The sequence below is a fragment of the Monodon monoceros genome, unplaced genomic scaffold, assembly GCF_005190385.1.
Source record: "Monodon monoceros isolate NGI ecotype Baffin Bay Population unplaced genomic scaffold, NGI_Narwhal_1 Super_Scaffold_7, whole genome shotgun sequence".
NCBI lineage: Eukaryota > Metazoa > Chordata > Mammalia > Artiodactyla > Monodontidae > Monodon > Monodon monoceros.
The window spans coordinates 59,731,126-59,746,447 of NW_021703784.1; the positions used below are offsets into that span (position 1 = coordinate 59,731,126).

Below are 15,322 nucleotides of genomic sequence, written 5' to 3' on the forward strand. Positions count from 1 at the left end.
ACTTGAGGATATGGGGAGGGGGAAGGGTGAGCTTTGACAGGGCGAGAGAGAGTCATGGACATATACACACTAACAAACGTAGTAAGGTAGATAGCTAGTGGGAAGCAGCCGCATGGCACAGGGATATTAGCTCGGTGCTTTGTGACAGCCTGGAGGGGTGGGATAGGGAGAGTGGGAGGGAGGGAGACGCAAGAGGGAAGACATATGGGAACATACGTATGTGTATAACTGATTCACTTTGTTATAAAGCAGAAACTAACACACCATTGTAAAGCAATTATACCCCAATAAAGATGTTAAAAAATCTTAGCTAATTTCCCGGGTAAAAACTGTATCTCTCATTGTTGTAGTTGTATTTAGTCATAATAATATTGAATATTTTTCTTATATTTAGTAGCTATTTGCATTTCTTCTTTGTAAATAGTCTTTTCATGTCCTTGGCCCATTATTTCTTGGACTCAACAATTTTCATAGTGTTTTATATGGAATCATAATCTAATAAAGTATTTTAACTTTTGTCTGATGTCTCCCTAAAATATTTTCCTCAGTTTGTAGTTTATCTTTTAATTTTGTTCATGATATTATTATCTCACAGAAATCTTTCAGTTTATGTTGTAAACTCTACATGTTTTCCTTCATGGTTTCTTAGAAGGCTTTTGTGATTTTCAAGTCTGATCCTATCCATATATCACAACAACTTTAACCTATTTTTCCTTTTTTGTATTGTTTTACTTTTAATATTTTATTCTTTAATCCAAACAGAATGGTCCTTAGTGTTGATATGCCAAAGCTTTGTTTTTAAACCCAAGAAAATTTTGTTGTTTTTTAAGAGGTCAAATTAAATTGATGCCCAGAAACTGTTTCATGTTTTTCAAGCATATAATTAAATATGTGGCATTTTGAACAATTAGTGGTGGAGTTTTATGCAAGGTGGTAGTCCTAACAGTATACATGGTCATTTCCTAATAATATGTGTATAGCAATTTAGTAAAATCCACAGGAACTCTAATATCCTCATATCAGAAGTAGCCAAGAAGGCTTTAACAACATCATGTTCTATCTATAAATAAGAGGCACTGGGGAGAGGAGATTTGGGGAAAATGAGGTGGATTTAAATTACAATCAACTAATAAGAATAAAAATATTCTACTTAGTATCAATTAGAACAAGCTGGATAGCAAAAAGCTAGAAATATCTAATTGGGTTTTTTAATTGAGCTTTAAATGAGCCTCTTCTACAGGACTTGATGTCATAAACCCTAAGTCTGTTCTATTTGTTTGTGCCAAACAGGTAAACAAGCATAAATCTCAATGGGAGAAGAAAACCACACTTTTGTGGCTGAGTTTATCTTCCTTGGCCTTTCACAGGACTTGCAGACCCAGATCCTGCTGTTTATTCTTTTTCTTATCATTTATCTGTTGACTGTGCTTGGAAACCTGCTCATCACTCTTCTCATCTTCATGGATTCTCGACTTCACACCCCCATGTACTTTTTTCTTAGAAATCTCTCTTTCACAGATCTCTGTTTCTCTACTAGTATTGTCCTTCAAGTGTTGGTCCACTTCCTGGTAAAGAGGAAAACTATTTCTTTTTTTGGGTGTATGACACAGATCATTGTTTACCTTCTGGTTGGGGGCACAGGATGCGCACTGCTGGCAGTGATGTCCTATGACTGGCATGTGGCTCTCTGCAAGCCCCTGCACTACTCCACGATCATGACCCCACAGGTGTGTCTCCAGTTGACCATAGGGTCCTGGGCCAGTGGTGCACTAGTGTCTCTGGTAGATACCACCTTTACTTTTCAACTTCCCTATCAAGGACAGAACATTATCACTACTTTTGTGAACCCCCTGCCCTCCTGAAGCTGGCTTCAGCAGAGACTTACAGCACAGAAATGGCCATCTTTGCAATGGGTGTGGTCATCCTCTTAGCTCCTGTCTCCCTGATCCTTGTCTCCTACTGGAATATCATCTCCACTGTGATCCAGATGCAGTCTGGGGAGGGGAGGCTCAAGGCTTTCTCTGCCTGTGGCTCCCATCTCATTGTTGTTGTCCTCTTTTATGGATCAGGAATATTTACCTACATGTGGCCAAATTCCAAGACCACAGAAGAATGGGATAAAATGATATCTGTGTTCTATACAGTGGTGACTCCAATGTTGAACCCCATAATTTATAGCCTGAGAAACAAGGATGTCAAAGGAACTCTCAGGAAACTGGCTGGAAGAAAGTCCTTTTCTCAGAGACGGTGACCTCTAGGTCTGACTTTTTGAGCTATAGTAACATCCTTAAAAGAGGAGCAGGATTTCAGTCGACAGTTACAAGTTAGGTCATTTCAGGAAGAGGCATAAAAGTAAGGAACATGTTCCAGAAACTGTGAATACACCACCCTAAACATAGGGAATAAATAAAAGGATGAAAAGTTAGGTTATTTCTTGATTATGAAAAGCACTAAATGCTATTTTGAAGGAGTTTTTGGTTAATTCAGCTAACATGGACATGTTTTAAGCTTGATCACCCTTGAATTTAAGAGATTTAAACTGGATTATCCAGAGATAATGTCTAATATGAATTAAATACATGATTCTAACATTAAAGACTTTTCAAGTTTGGATGTCCCAGTTGTACAAAACCAGGAATAGTCTAATCAAAACCATCAATGTATTTAATACTGGTCTCATTCACTGCCCAAAGCATTTCAGCTTGTAAAAAGGTACCAGAGGCCACACTACTTCCTAGTTCATGATGTTCTCTCCTGAAAGCTCCAGACGATGAGTTTTTATATCATCACCCCAACGTCCATATAAACACAGACTATCAGAGTAAAAAGTGAATTCAACAGTCATCTAATCCAGACACATGCCTGAGGATTAAACCACTCCATGATATTGCCTTTGAGTAATTGTCCAGCATTCGCATAAACAAGAACGGTGTAGCTAGTGCTCTACGTTCTAGGATCATTCCCTTTCATATAGGTAGATAGTTTTCTTACTGTTAGAAAGATCTTCCTTATGGTAAGTCAAAATCAATTTTCCTATAACTTCAACCCACTTTCCCTAGTTTTACTCCTAGAATAATTTTCATTATCCTTTTATACCACAACTCACTGAAGTCAGTTTCTGTATTTGCCCAAATTCAATTTTCACAGCCAACCACCCGCTTGTTCCTTTAAAATTCCTTTATCTAACATGCTTTGGTATCCAATATTCATTCAGGTCATCTTCCTCTGTATGAACCCAGTTAACCCAACGAATATCTCTTCTGAAAGCAAAATGAATTAGAATTTTAGAAATTGGAGTTTACCATCCCTAGACTGACCCCTTAAGCTTAGATGCCTCTAACTACATTTCACTGTGGCTCAACTTGTCTAGAATGGTCAATTCTAGAGTCCACTTTAGGTTCTCATAAACTCTTAGTCCAAATAAACAGACTGACAGCTGCTTCACTCTTTTTTTTTTTTACTCTTTATAATATATTTATTCACTTAAAAATACAGTAGATACAAAAAATAAAATGAGGGGGGTGGAGGGAATGGATTGGGAGTTTGGAAGTAGCAGATGAAAACTATTATATATAGAATGGATAAACAAGGTCCCACTATATAGCACAGGGAACTATATTCAATATCTTGTGATAAAACATAATGGAAAAGAATATGAAAAAGAATATATGTATATAAATAACTGAATCACTTTGCTATACAGCAGAAATCAACACAACATTCTATATCAACCATACTTCAGTAAAATAAGTTTTAAAAGATTGAAATTGAAGGGGCTTCCCTGGTGGCACAGTGGTTGAGAGTCCACCTGCCGATGCAGGGGACGCGGGTTCGTGTCCCGGTCTGGGAGGGTCCCACATGCCACGGAGCAGCTGGGCCTGTGAGCCATGGCCGCTGAGCCTGCGCTCCGCAATGGGAGAGGCCACAACAGTGAGAGGCCCGCGTACCGCAAAAAAAAAAAAAAAGAAATTGAAAACAAAAGTTTCCCATCAGATAACCCTTGTTGTTGTTTAAAAAGCTACAAAAGTATAGAAGTAGAAATTTTGAATAGTACAGAAAGATATAAAACAAAACATGATAGCCACTCCCTTCTTCCCATGTCTTTCTCCCCATAGATAAATACTATTCTGGGAAAGATAATTTTCTTGCTCATTCTGTCTCTCCCTTTCAATTTTAATTGGAAAATAGAGCACATAGCTTATAAAATGGGGATATGCCCCTCTATTTTTGTCATAGTTTTTATATGACTTTTAGATAATTTTAGAAAGTCCTTTTTTGTTTGTTTTTTTACTTTAATTTTTTAATTTTTTAAAAACAGCTTTATTGGAATATAATTGCTTTACAGTGTTGTGCTGGTTTCTGCTGTATAACAAAGTGAATCAGCTACATGTATACATGTATCCCCATATCCCCTCCCTCTTGCGTCTCCCTCCCACCCTCCCTATCCCGCCCCTCTAGGTGGTCACAAAGCACCGAACTGTTCTCCCTGTGCTATGCAGCTGCTTCCCACTAGATATCTATTTTACATTTGGTAGTGTATATATGTCACCGCTACTCTCTTCCTTCGTCCCAGCTTACCCTTCCCCCTCCCTGTATCCTCAAGTCCATTCTCTACATCTGCGTCTTTATTCCTGTCCTGCCCCAAGGTTCATCAGTACCATTTTTTTTTTTTTTAGGTTCCATATATGTGTTAGCATATGGTATTTGTTTTTCTCTTTCTGACTTACTTCACTCTGTATGAGAGACTCCAGGTCCATCCACCTCACTACAAATAACTCAATTTTGTTTCTTTTTATGGTTGAGTAATATTCCATTGTATACATGTGCTACATCTTCTTTATCCATTCATCTGTCGATGGACAATTAGGTTGCTTGGCTATTGTAAATACTACTGCAATGAACATTGTGGTACATGTCTCTTTTTGAATTATGGTTTTCTCAGGGTATATGCCCAGTAGTGGGATTGCTGGGTCATATGGTAGTTCTATTTTTAGTTTTTTAAGGAATCTCCATACTGTTCTCCAAGGTGGCTGTATCAATTTACATTCCCACCAACAGTGCAAGAGGGTTCCCTTTTCTCCACACCCTCTCCAGCATTTATTGTTTGTAAATTTTTTGATGATGGCCATTTTGACTGGTGTGAGGTGATACCTCATTGTAGTTTTGATTTGTGTTTCTCTAATGATTAGTGATGTTGAGCATCCTTTCATGTGTTTGTTGGCCATCTGTATATCTTCTTTGGAGAAATGTCTATTTAGTTCTTCCACCCATTTTTGGATTGGATTGTTTGTTTTTTTGATATTGAGCTGCATGAGCTGCTTGTATATTTTGGAGATTAATCCTTTGTCAGTTGCTTCGTTTGCAAATATTATCTCACATTCTGAGGGTTGTCTTTTCATCTTGTTTATGGTTTCCTTTGCTGTGCAAAACTTTGAAGTTCCATTAGGTTCCATTTGTTTATTTTTGTTCTTATTTCTATTTCTCTAGGAGGTAGATCAAAAAGGATCTTGCTGTGATTTACATCATAGTGTGTTCTGCCTGTATTTTCCTCTAAGAGTTCTATAGTGATTGGCCTTACATTTAGGTCTTTAATCCATTTTGAGTTTATTTTTGTGTATGGTATTAGGAAGTTTTCTAATTTCATTCTTATGAAATTAGAACACTCCCTAACCACTTATTGAAGAGACTGTATGTACTCCATTGTATATTCTTGCCTCCTTTGTCAAAGATAAGGTGACCATATGTGCCTGGGTTTATCTCTGGGCTTTCTATCCTGTTCCATTGATCTGTATTGCTGTTTTTGTGCCAGTACCATACTGTCTTGATTACTGTAGCCTTGTAGTATAGTCTGAAGTCAGGGAGCCTGATTCCTCCAGCTCCGTTTTTCTTTCTCAAGATTGCTTTGGCTATTCGGGGTCTTTTCTGTTTCCATACAAACTGAATTTTTTTGCTCTAGTTCTGTGAAAAATGCCAGTGGTAGTTTGATAGGGATTGCATTGAATCTGTAGATTGCTTTGGGTAGTAGAGTCGTTTTCACAATGTTGATTCTTCCAATCCAAGAACATGGTATATCTCTCCATCTGTTTATATCATCTTTAATTTCTTTCATCAGTGTCTTATAGTTTTCTGCATACAGGTCTTTTATCTCCTTAGGTAGGTTTATTCCTAGATATTTTATTCTTTTTGTTGCCATGGTAAATGGGAGTGTTTTCTTAATTTCACTTTCAGATTTTTCATCATTATTGTATAGGAATGCAAAAGATTTCTGTGCATTAATTTTGTACCCTGCTACTTTACCAAATTCATTGATTAGCTCTAGTAGTTTTCTGGTAGCATCTTTAGGATTCTCTATGTATAGTATCATGCCATCTGCAAACAGTGACAGTTTTAATTATTTTTTTCTGATTTGGATTCCTTTTGTTTCTTTTTATTCTCTGATTGCCGTGGCTAAAACTTCCAAAACTATATTGAATAATAGTGGTGAGAGTGGACAACCTTGTCTTGTTCCTGATCTTAGAGGAAATGGTTTCAGTTTTTCACCATTGAGAACAATGTTGGCTGTGGGTTTGTCATATATGGCCTTTATTATGTTGAGGTAGGTTACCTCTATGCCTACTTTCTGGAGAGTTTTTATCATAAATGGTGTTGAATTTGTCAAAAGCTTTTTCTGCATCTATTGAGATTATCATATGGTTTTTATCCTTCAATTTGTTAATATGGTGCATCACATTGATTAGCGTATATTGAAGAATCCTTGTATTCCTGGGATAAACTCCACTTGATCTTGATGTATGATCCTTTCAATGTGCTGTTGGATTCTGTTTGCTAGTATTTTGTTGAGGATTTTCTCATCTATGATTATCAGTGATAATGATTATCAGGCCAGTGTGACGTTGCAACAGACTGAGGCGCGCCGTGCGTTCTCCCGGGGAAGTTGTCCCTGGATCCCGGGACCCTGGCAGTGGCGGTCTGCACAGGCTCCCGGGAGGGGAGGTGTGGATAGTGACCTGTGCTTGCACACAGGCTTCTTGGTGGCTGCAGCAGTAGCCTTAGCGTTTCATGCCAGTCTCTGGGGTCTGCGCTGATAGCCGCGGCTCGCGCCAGTCTTTGGAGCTCCTTTAAGCGGCGCTCTTAATCCCCTCTCCTCGCGCACCACGAAACCAAGAGGCAAGAAAAAGTCTCTTGCCTCTTCGGCAGGTCTAGACCTTTTCCCGGACTTCCTCTCGGCTAGCCGTGGTGCACTAGCCCCCTTCAGGCTGTGTTCACGCCGCCAACCCCAGTCCTCTCCCTGCGCTCCGACCTCCGAAGCCCGAGCCTCAGCTCCCAGACCCCGCCCGTCCCGGCGGGTGAGCAGACAAGCCTCTCGGGCTGGTGAGTGCTGGTTGGCACCGATCCTCTGTGCGGGAATCTCTCCGCTTTGCCCTCCACACCCCTGTTGCTGCGCTCTCCCCCGTGGCTCTGAAGCTTCCTCCCTATGCCTCCCACAGTCTCCGCCCGCGAAGTGGCTTCCTAGTGTGTGACCTTTCCTCCTTCACAGCTCCCTCCCAGAGGTGCAGGTCCCGTCCCTATTCTTTTGTCTCTGTTTTTTCTTTTTTCTTTTGCCCTACCCAGGTACGTGGGGAGTTTCCTGCCTTTTGGGAGGTCTGAGGTCTTCTGCCAACGTTCAGTAGGTGTTCTGTAGGAGTTGTTCCACATGTAGATGTATTTCTGATGTATCTGTGGGGAGGAAGGTGATCTCCACCTTCTACTCCTCTGCCATCTTGAAGGTCCCTCTGCTTGGCTCTTTTACCCAAACGTTAATCAATCACACGTTTAGAGGGGATTCCATGGTAACCATTCTACAGTTACCATGAACATAGGTCCAGGAACAACACACCTCAGATTGACTTTGCAGGGGAAGACCTCCCCAGTGAAGAGATATCTAGTAACCAAAGTTCTTATTTCTTTCATTCATGCATTCATGCATCCATGGAATCATTTTAAAAGTATTTATTGAACTCTTATTTCATTTTATCTTACCATTTTATCAGAGCAATGACTGACACATAATGTGTTTTAATACACACTTTTGCATTTGTTACTATCCTTTTAAAATTACTGGAACTGCACTACAATAGACAAACTCTAATCTGGGGTAGGAGGATCAGAGAAAACCCTCATTCAAACAACATGTGCTAGATGAGGTGATGTAGACAAGGACAAAAAATTAATAGTTGAAATTGGTGACTTGGCTGTCATTGATGATCTAGATGAGAGCTACTTCAGTAACAGCAGAAAAAATAAGAAAATGTAAGAAGAAAGTACAAACACTACCTTAAATATTGCCATTACCGATAGTTGCCATCTCCACCTTCCAAATTCTGGAATCCTAAGCAAATAAAATGATGGCTGTTTTAAGGCACAGAGTTTTGAGATGGTTTGTTATGCAGCAATGGATAACTGAAACTCTTGAGAGAATTGTGCTCCATCACATTCAAATAGACTCCTGTGCGGCTTATTCACATTACCAATAAAAACTACTACCCACCCTCGTGGCGCAGTGGTTGAGAGTCCGCCTGCCGATGCAGGGGACGCGGGTTCGTGCCCCGGTCCGGGAAGATCCCACATGCCGCGGAGCGGCTGGGCCCGTGAGCCATGGCCGCTGAGCCTGCGCGTCCGGAGCCTGTGCTCCGCAACGGGAGAGGCCACAGCAGTGAGAGGCCCGCGTACCGCAAAAAACAAACAAACAAACAAACAAAAAAACTACTACCTCTCCTGCTATGGAGGGAGAGGGGGAATAAAGGGCCAAGAAGCTTCTAAAGAATCATAATAAAGATGATGTATCAGTCAGGGTTTGTAGTTGCAAGTAACAGAAACTGACTATGCATGATTTAAGCTAAAAGGAAAAATACTGAATAATAGTAATTCCGATTCTGCAGCCAGAATCACGGGCCAAATTCATTAACACAAATTCATTAACACGATGTCAGCTAAGGACATCACTGCCATTTAGCACTAGGTGGCGCAGTTTACACTGCCAACACCCTCAGCACAGGCCCTGCTGCTGGAGCTGCATAATTCCCTGAACCTGGAAATTGGAATGTTGGTGCTCTCTCTACCGCTGACAAAAAAAGAGAAGAAATTGCTGACACTACCTCAGCCAGGTGACCAAGGTTAACATAAATAGTGTTAAGTCCTGTTGTTAGTACGTTCCCTTGAGATGATATGATGGAAATAGCACTTTATGATCGGAAGATCCCTCAAACCCATAACCTCAGTCTAATCATGAGAAAAACAGACAAATTCTCATACATGGGCTTCCTATAAAATATACAACCTGTACTCCTCAAAACTGTAAAGATCATCAAAAACAAGTCTCAAAAACTGTCACAGCCAGGAGGAGCCTAAGGAGACAAAACCTAAGCAAATTCAAACAAAGTATAAAGTTTAGTTAATAATAAGGTATTAATCTTATTTTCTTAATTGTAGCAGATGTGCCATAATAATGTAAATAATAACAATGTAAGTCAATAGTGGGAAAAGGGGGGTAATATCAGAACTCAATGTACTATATCTTCTCAATTTTTCTGTACATCTAAACCTGACCTAAAAAATAAAGTCTGTTTTTTTAAAAAGAAACTTTTTGGTGTCCTTGCTTTTTCACATCACTAGCTCTTAATTCAAAGTCTAGACTGGGTATATCTAATTGATCGAGTCCTAGCTGCAGTGCAGACAAAGGAAGTTAATATTAGATGTATTCAGTTTCCATGGATGGAGACAGGCTCCAACTCCCTCACAAGACTCAACAGAAGATTATAATTTTAGACAGTGTATTCAAAGGATCAGAAGCCAAAAACTGACAAATGTCCATAACACATGGCCCATGAAGCCAAATCACCCCTATTCATATCTTGACTACAAATTCCAGACTGACCAATGCAACTCACAATCTACACAACACAATATTCTGAGGATGTGCAGAACACAGAACATTGGGTGAAGAAATACAATAGCTTAGCATATGGAATGCTTCCACTGGTCGTTAAGCCAGTCTTCATTTGATTGCGTTTACTAATATATTCTCAATTGCTAGTACAGTATTTGCCACATATTAAATTCTCAATAAAAATCGGCTGAATGAATATATAAGTGGTCTAGGAAAAGTGTTGGCTTAACTCAGGTCAAGTTTTCTCTATATTTTTTTCTTAAATACAGAGAAGATCTGGATTTCACAATGATAGAAAAGAATGGAGTTTGTAGCGAACAAGTCTATGCATCTTAAGGATCTAATCCCAGATGGCTTTACAATGAAAGTCATATATTGAGAGAAACCTTTAAAATTGTGCCATTAAAAAATAGCTGGACTTTAGTGAGGTGACTGCAAAATGAAAATGGCCCTTCTTCAATTAGAAAGCAGTGTCTAGGCCTCTGTGGACCTTTGAAGACACATGGTCAGAAACCTCATATCTATAAGGTATGAGAGAAAGGCTGGTCATTCCGCTTCATACTTGGCACCCTTTCCATTTCCCTGAAATCTTAATTAGCTAAAGACTATGTTTGAGCCTGTTTACTGGCAATACTCACAAGTTAAAATTTTTATTTTGCCTAGCTATTAACTGACTTTTATAAAGGTCAACCCCATCACAAACAATTCATGGCACACACCATACTCCCAATCTTGGAAAATATCATTCCACAATTCTGGCACATCTTACTAATGACCCTCTAAATCTTGAAGCGTTGAGTGAGCAGCAGTGGGACAAGTACGAAGTGATCTGAGCTTGAAGCTCAGCTTCGCTATCTTTTAGTTTCCATAAATTTGGGGATGATAATCTCTTCCTTATAGTGTTGTGGTGATGAGTGAGATGACATTTATAATTTGCTTATGATAGTAATGAGTACAGAAGAGGTTGGTTAAAACAAAAATCTGGTTCCTATCTTGTTTGATCTAGATTTAAAGCTCCCTTCCTGGTAGACAGTCCCTGGTTTACTAGTTTGAGCTCTTCCTCTGGGGCTCAGTCCTAGACTCCTCCTCCTTCTACTGTTTTCTCTCCTTCTCCCTGCAGTCTCATTCTCCCCCTGCCCCCCCCATAGTATCGAGTACCATCTACCCGTTACTGACACAAATTTTATAAATCTGGCCCCATACACCTCTAAGCTCTCACGTCCAATTTGACAATGCTTCTTGGATGTCACAAAGTATCTCATATGTAACAAGCCAAAACTGGACTCATGATCTTTTGCAAGATTTTCTACCGCGATGCAAAATTGAATAAATGAGTGAATGAGTGAATCAGCAAGTCAGTAAAAAAACATGTTAAACCATGTTATATACAAGACCATGTCTTTTCAAAATTACTTCACTGTTTTTTGATTCCAAGAAAATGGAGGAGGTGGGTGGGTGGAGTGAGAAGGTAAAAAAATTTGGCCAGTTCTCCTAGATGGGGATGGAGGAGGCCACAGAAGTTTGACAAGGCCTTTTCCCACCTACCCTAAGCATGGCCCTTGGTTCCTGGCCCTAGGGTTGGACTCACGTCTATGAAGCGGGCGGGGCCTGGGAAAGGGGCGGGATGGGCAGAAGCCCCACCCCGTCTACTTTACAAACTTGGGCCGCGGGGGCTTCTGGGGGCTTCCACGGATGGTGCGCGTGCGCGGGAGTGCGCCGGCCTGCGTCTTGGTATTTAGTAGATACTGAGCTGGCGCTGGCGTGTACGGGACAGGTATGGCCCGCGCTGCTTAGTTGTGGCGTGATTACTAACGCAAGCTCCCTCCCCGGGCTGGGAGGGCGACTTCTGAGGCTCCTCTGAACTGGCTCCTGGGTGTGACTGAACCCATCCCTGGCTAGGAGCGGTTGTTTGCAGGTATCACGCGGGTCAGCGGGCGGTGAGGACGCGGGTGCGTGGAATTGGGAATCCTGCTTGAGGGCGTCCACGCGGTCTCCTCGGCTTGTTCGCTGTTACCTGGATTCCAACTCTGTGCTCTGCAGTCTCTGCGGAAGAAGCTGGAGGAGGGCGCGAGCTGACAGAGATGGAGGCGTGGGCTGTGGTGGGAAGTTAGTGCGTGAGAGAGGAGAGGTAAAAAGGGCTGGGGTGGGAAACAGGACGGTTAGGTTCCAGATCCAGGTCTGCTGTCTCCTTTTCCATTCTGGGATGGGGGCAGTCTCCAGGCGTTTAATCTGGTAAATATATCTTGCTCAGCTGGTTTTGGAATGACTGATATGGATTCCCGATCCAGTGTGACTGGGTCAATCGACTGGAAAAGAAAATGGAGAAAAGTTCATTCCAACTTGCCGTGCTGTCCCACTCATTCCTGGCCACTCCCTAAAACCTCTTTATTTCAGATGCTCATTTGCACACTGCTCTGTGCTACTTTTTAGAAGCTAATCTCGGAAGGCGAAAGATTCTCCTTACCTCAGGCTACTGCTCTGCCTATGACCTATTTGATTAAAACAACCCTTTTTCACAGATACTACCTTTTCCCCATAATTAGTGCCTTTTCAAGTTCCTTGACGCTGTAAAATCCTATGAACTTGTGTCAGCTGGTTATTTGATCTAACTCTCCAGATTCCTGCCACCTGCGCCTTACTGAGCCCTTCCTTCCATTGGTATTGGCTCAGCGTCTTAAATCTTCATTCTGAGTCCTACCATCATCCTTAAAGGTGTCTGTTTAGTACTTTAGAAGTACTTTAGAGTTTAAACTTTAACAGTTCTTGACTTTGTTTATTCCATTGGTGGTCACTTACAGACCACTTAAGCTATTCTCAGTCACAGTCATACCTTGGACCATTTATCATCCAGACTGTTCCTCTTTCGAAATCTTAAGTGCTAGCATATCATCCTGAACATCTCTAACCTGTCCTCCTAGCTCTATAATTATTTATACTGAGTAATTTATTAATTTTTAACCTATAAACTCCTAGTATATTTTGTTACTTTTTCTCACTTTGAGTTGAACGTTTAATTCATCTCATTCTTGTTTAATTATATATATAAGGCTTTGCTATTGCCTAACAGTAGAACTTGAGCTGTTAGATTTTGAAGTGCAGTGTTTTTAGTGTTTTTAATTTGAGTTGTTTTCCAGAAGCAAAAGTTAAATTTCAAAGTAGTTGAGATTTTTTTTCTATTTCTACTTGATGTTAAGATCTAGTTTTCATTCTGGTAATAAATGTGGTTTGTACCGCTTTTATTTACTTTTTATTTATTGAGTTTTTTGGTAGCTTAGTAAATAGCAGCTTAGTGCTTGAATAGAAACTACATTCTATCTGGTTTTATATATCAGGCTAAGCATGTTATTCCTGTCCTCTATACTATCAATTTTAGCTTACTTGTTAAGGACTGAGAAAGTTGCCTTAGTCTCCCATTTCTGTGGTGGTATTGTTGCTTGCATCTCTTGTTTTCTGAGGGTTTTGCTATAAATATATTTCATTGTGTTATTTGATACACTTAGTAGCAGTCATATTTCACTATGAGTTGTACCTTCAATCATTTAAAGTTTCCTCTTTGTCTCATTTTATTCATTTGTGCTTTTAATTCAATATACATCTTAATTCAGTATATCCCTGCATATTACTGTTGTTTACATTTGTTTGTTATTTTTTCTATCACCCCTTTAAGCTTTGGAGTTCTTTTGTTTTGGATGTCTCTTAATTTTTTACATAGTTGAGTTTAAATTTTTACCCAGTGCATTTATTGTTACAATGGATATTCTTGTTGTTAAATCTGCTTTTTTTTTTTTAATGCTTACTTGGTTTTTTGTTTTGTTTTTAATATGTGATCTGTGAACGTGTTTTTCTTCTTTCTCCCTGTATGTTAATTCTGAAAGTATCTGGGCCCATAGTTCATTGTTCTGCTGGAACTCAGTGAGTGATACCTCTTTTAAGCACTTCGGAACTTTCTTTTTTCTTTTTTTTTTTTTGGTAATGAACGTGTACTTTCCTTAAGCTTTGGAGAAGGTTTGTGTTGGATCTCAGAATGTTCCTTCAGTTGTTCCACTTTGCCCTGTGTCCCCATGTAATGGGGATACTAATGAGTATATAGATGGCGTCAATACATTTCTACAAGACAGAAAGTGAAAATATAGTTTACAGAAGCAGTGTAGAAAAGGTCACAACTTAGAATATGCTAGGAGGTGACCACAGTGGAGGTGGAAACCCATCTGCCTATGAGAATCTTAAGCTGTTTCAACAGAGTATGGCAGTGAGAGTTAAATAGAACATAGGAATTGAGTGAAGGGTTACACGTGAAACATCTATTCCAGTCATCTCCCCAACCTCCCAGCCCTCTTCCCACCTACACAGAGAAGCAGTTTAGCTCCAGTGCCTTCCTCCCACAAAAAGTTCTTCCCTAAATAAATTGAATAAACCATCTGAGGAGAAGGAAGGCTTTTAGGTTAGTTGTTGACATTTCATAGTAAAACCTTTTCACTCTGTTGTGTGGGGAGCCCACAACTTGACAGCCTGCTCCTCCACTCACCCTAAATCAAAGTCTGCCAATGTGTGTGTCTCACTGATATTCACATGGCTCTTGGTAAGTCTCCCATTCAGGGTAGACACCCATTAGGAAACCAATCTACTGATACAGAAGAAGTAGAAATTCATATGCTGATCTGGAATAATCAACCTAACACTTGATTCTTAAATATGAGCAGAAAACTAGGGAATACCAGATGTCTAAAAACCAAGATAAATAGAAACCCTGACCACAGAATCAAAGGGAATTTAGGAAACAGAAAACTCAAATTAGAATCTTCAGAGAAATTTGAAACGATATTGTAACTATAGAAGCACAATGCTATGGAAAAAGAACCACTGGCCTAGCGGCTTATAATAAAAATGACTCCTGAATGGTAAATTGCATCTGGACTGGGAGAACTGTAAATCAGATAGAAAGCTGGATCTGAACTTCCCTGAACGTAGTGACTCATAATCTGGCACACTCTTTGGGGAACCCTGAGAGCTGCACTCGTAGAGTTGTTAGATATCAGCTCCTGTAGAAGGCTTTTCAGTCAAGATGCTTTCTGCCCAACCTACATGGTCCACATTTCCTTGCACTTGAGCTATACTCTGTGAGAATTGCCACTGAAGAAAAATTCCAGTTACTCACTCCTCTGTTAGGAAGCTTTGTTTTCTGTCCAATAGCCTTCTTAGTAACCTAAGTGCCAAATATGACCTGTGGTAGTCCTGCAACGTTTAAATGTTTTGTTGAGCCTAAGACCTCCCTGATTGATGGGCATTGCAGACTGGCTCATAGCAAATCCTAACAAATTAAAACTTTTGATTGTTATAGTCTGGGAATGCACTTTTTGACCTATCCATGTTCATTATCTGTAGGTCATATTTATGTCT

General features: G+C 40.1%; 2 protein-coding genes across 6 annotated transcripts in view; both read left to right on the forward strand.

Moving 5' to 3' along the window:
• ZNF215 (zinc finger protein 215) overlaps positions 1-15,322 on the forward strand; it is a 193,123-nt gene that overhangs the window by 139,099 nt on the left and 38,702 nt on the right. Inside the window, exon 1 of one of the 5 annotated variants that reach the window (XM_029207135.1) lies at positions 11,605-11,840. The exons of the other annotated variants lie outside the window; for them this stretch is intronic. The gene's annotated coding sequence lies outside the window, so the exon portion shown is untranslated. Of the gene's footprint in view, positions 1-11,604; positions 11,841-15,322 lie in introns of those variants that run through there. 5 annotated transcript variants of the gene reach the window in all.
• On the forward strand, positions 1,269-2,251 carry LOC114886553 (olfactory receptor 2D3). Its single transcript, XM_029207140.1, is given in 2 exon segments — positions 1,269-1,827; positions 1,830-2,251. Coding segments are annotated over 2 exon segments (939 nt in total). The 5' UTR covers positions 1,269-1,310.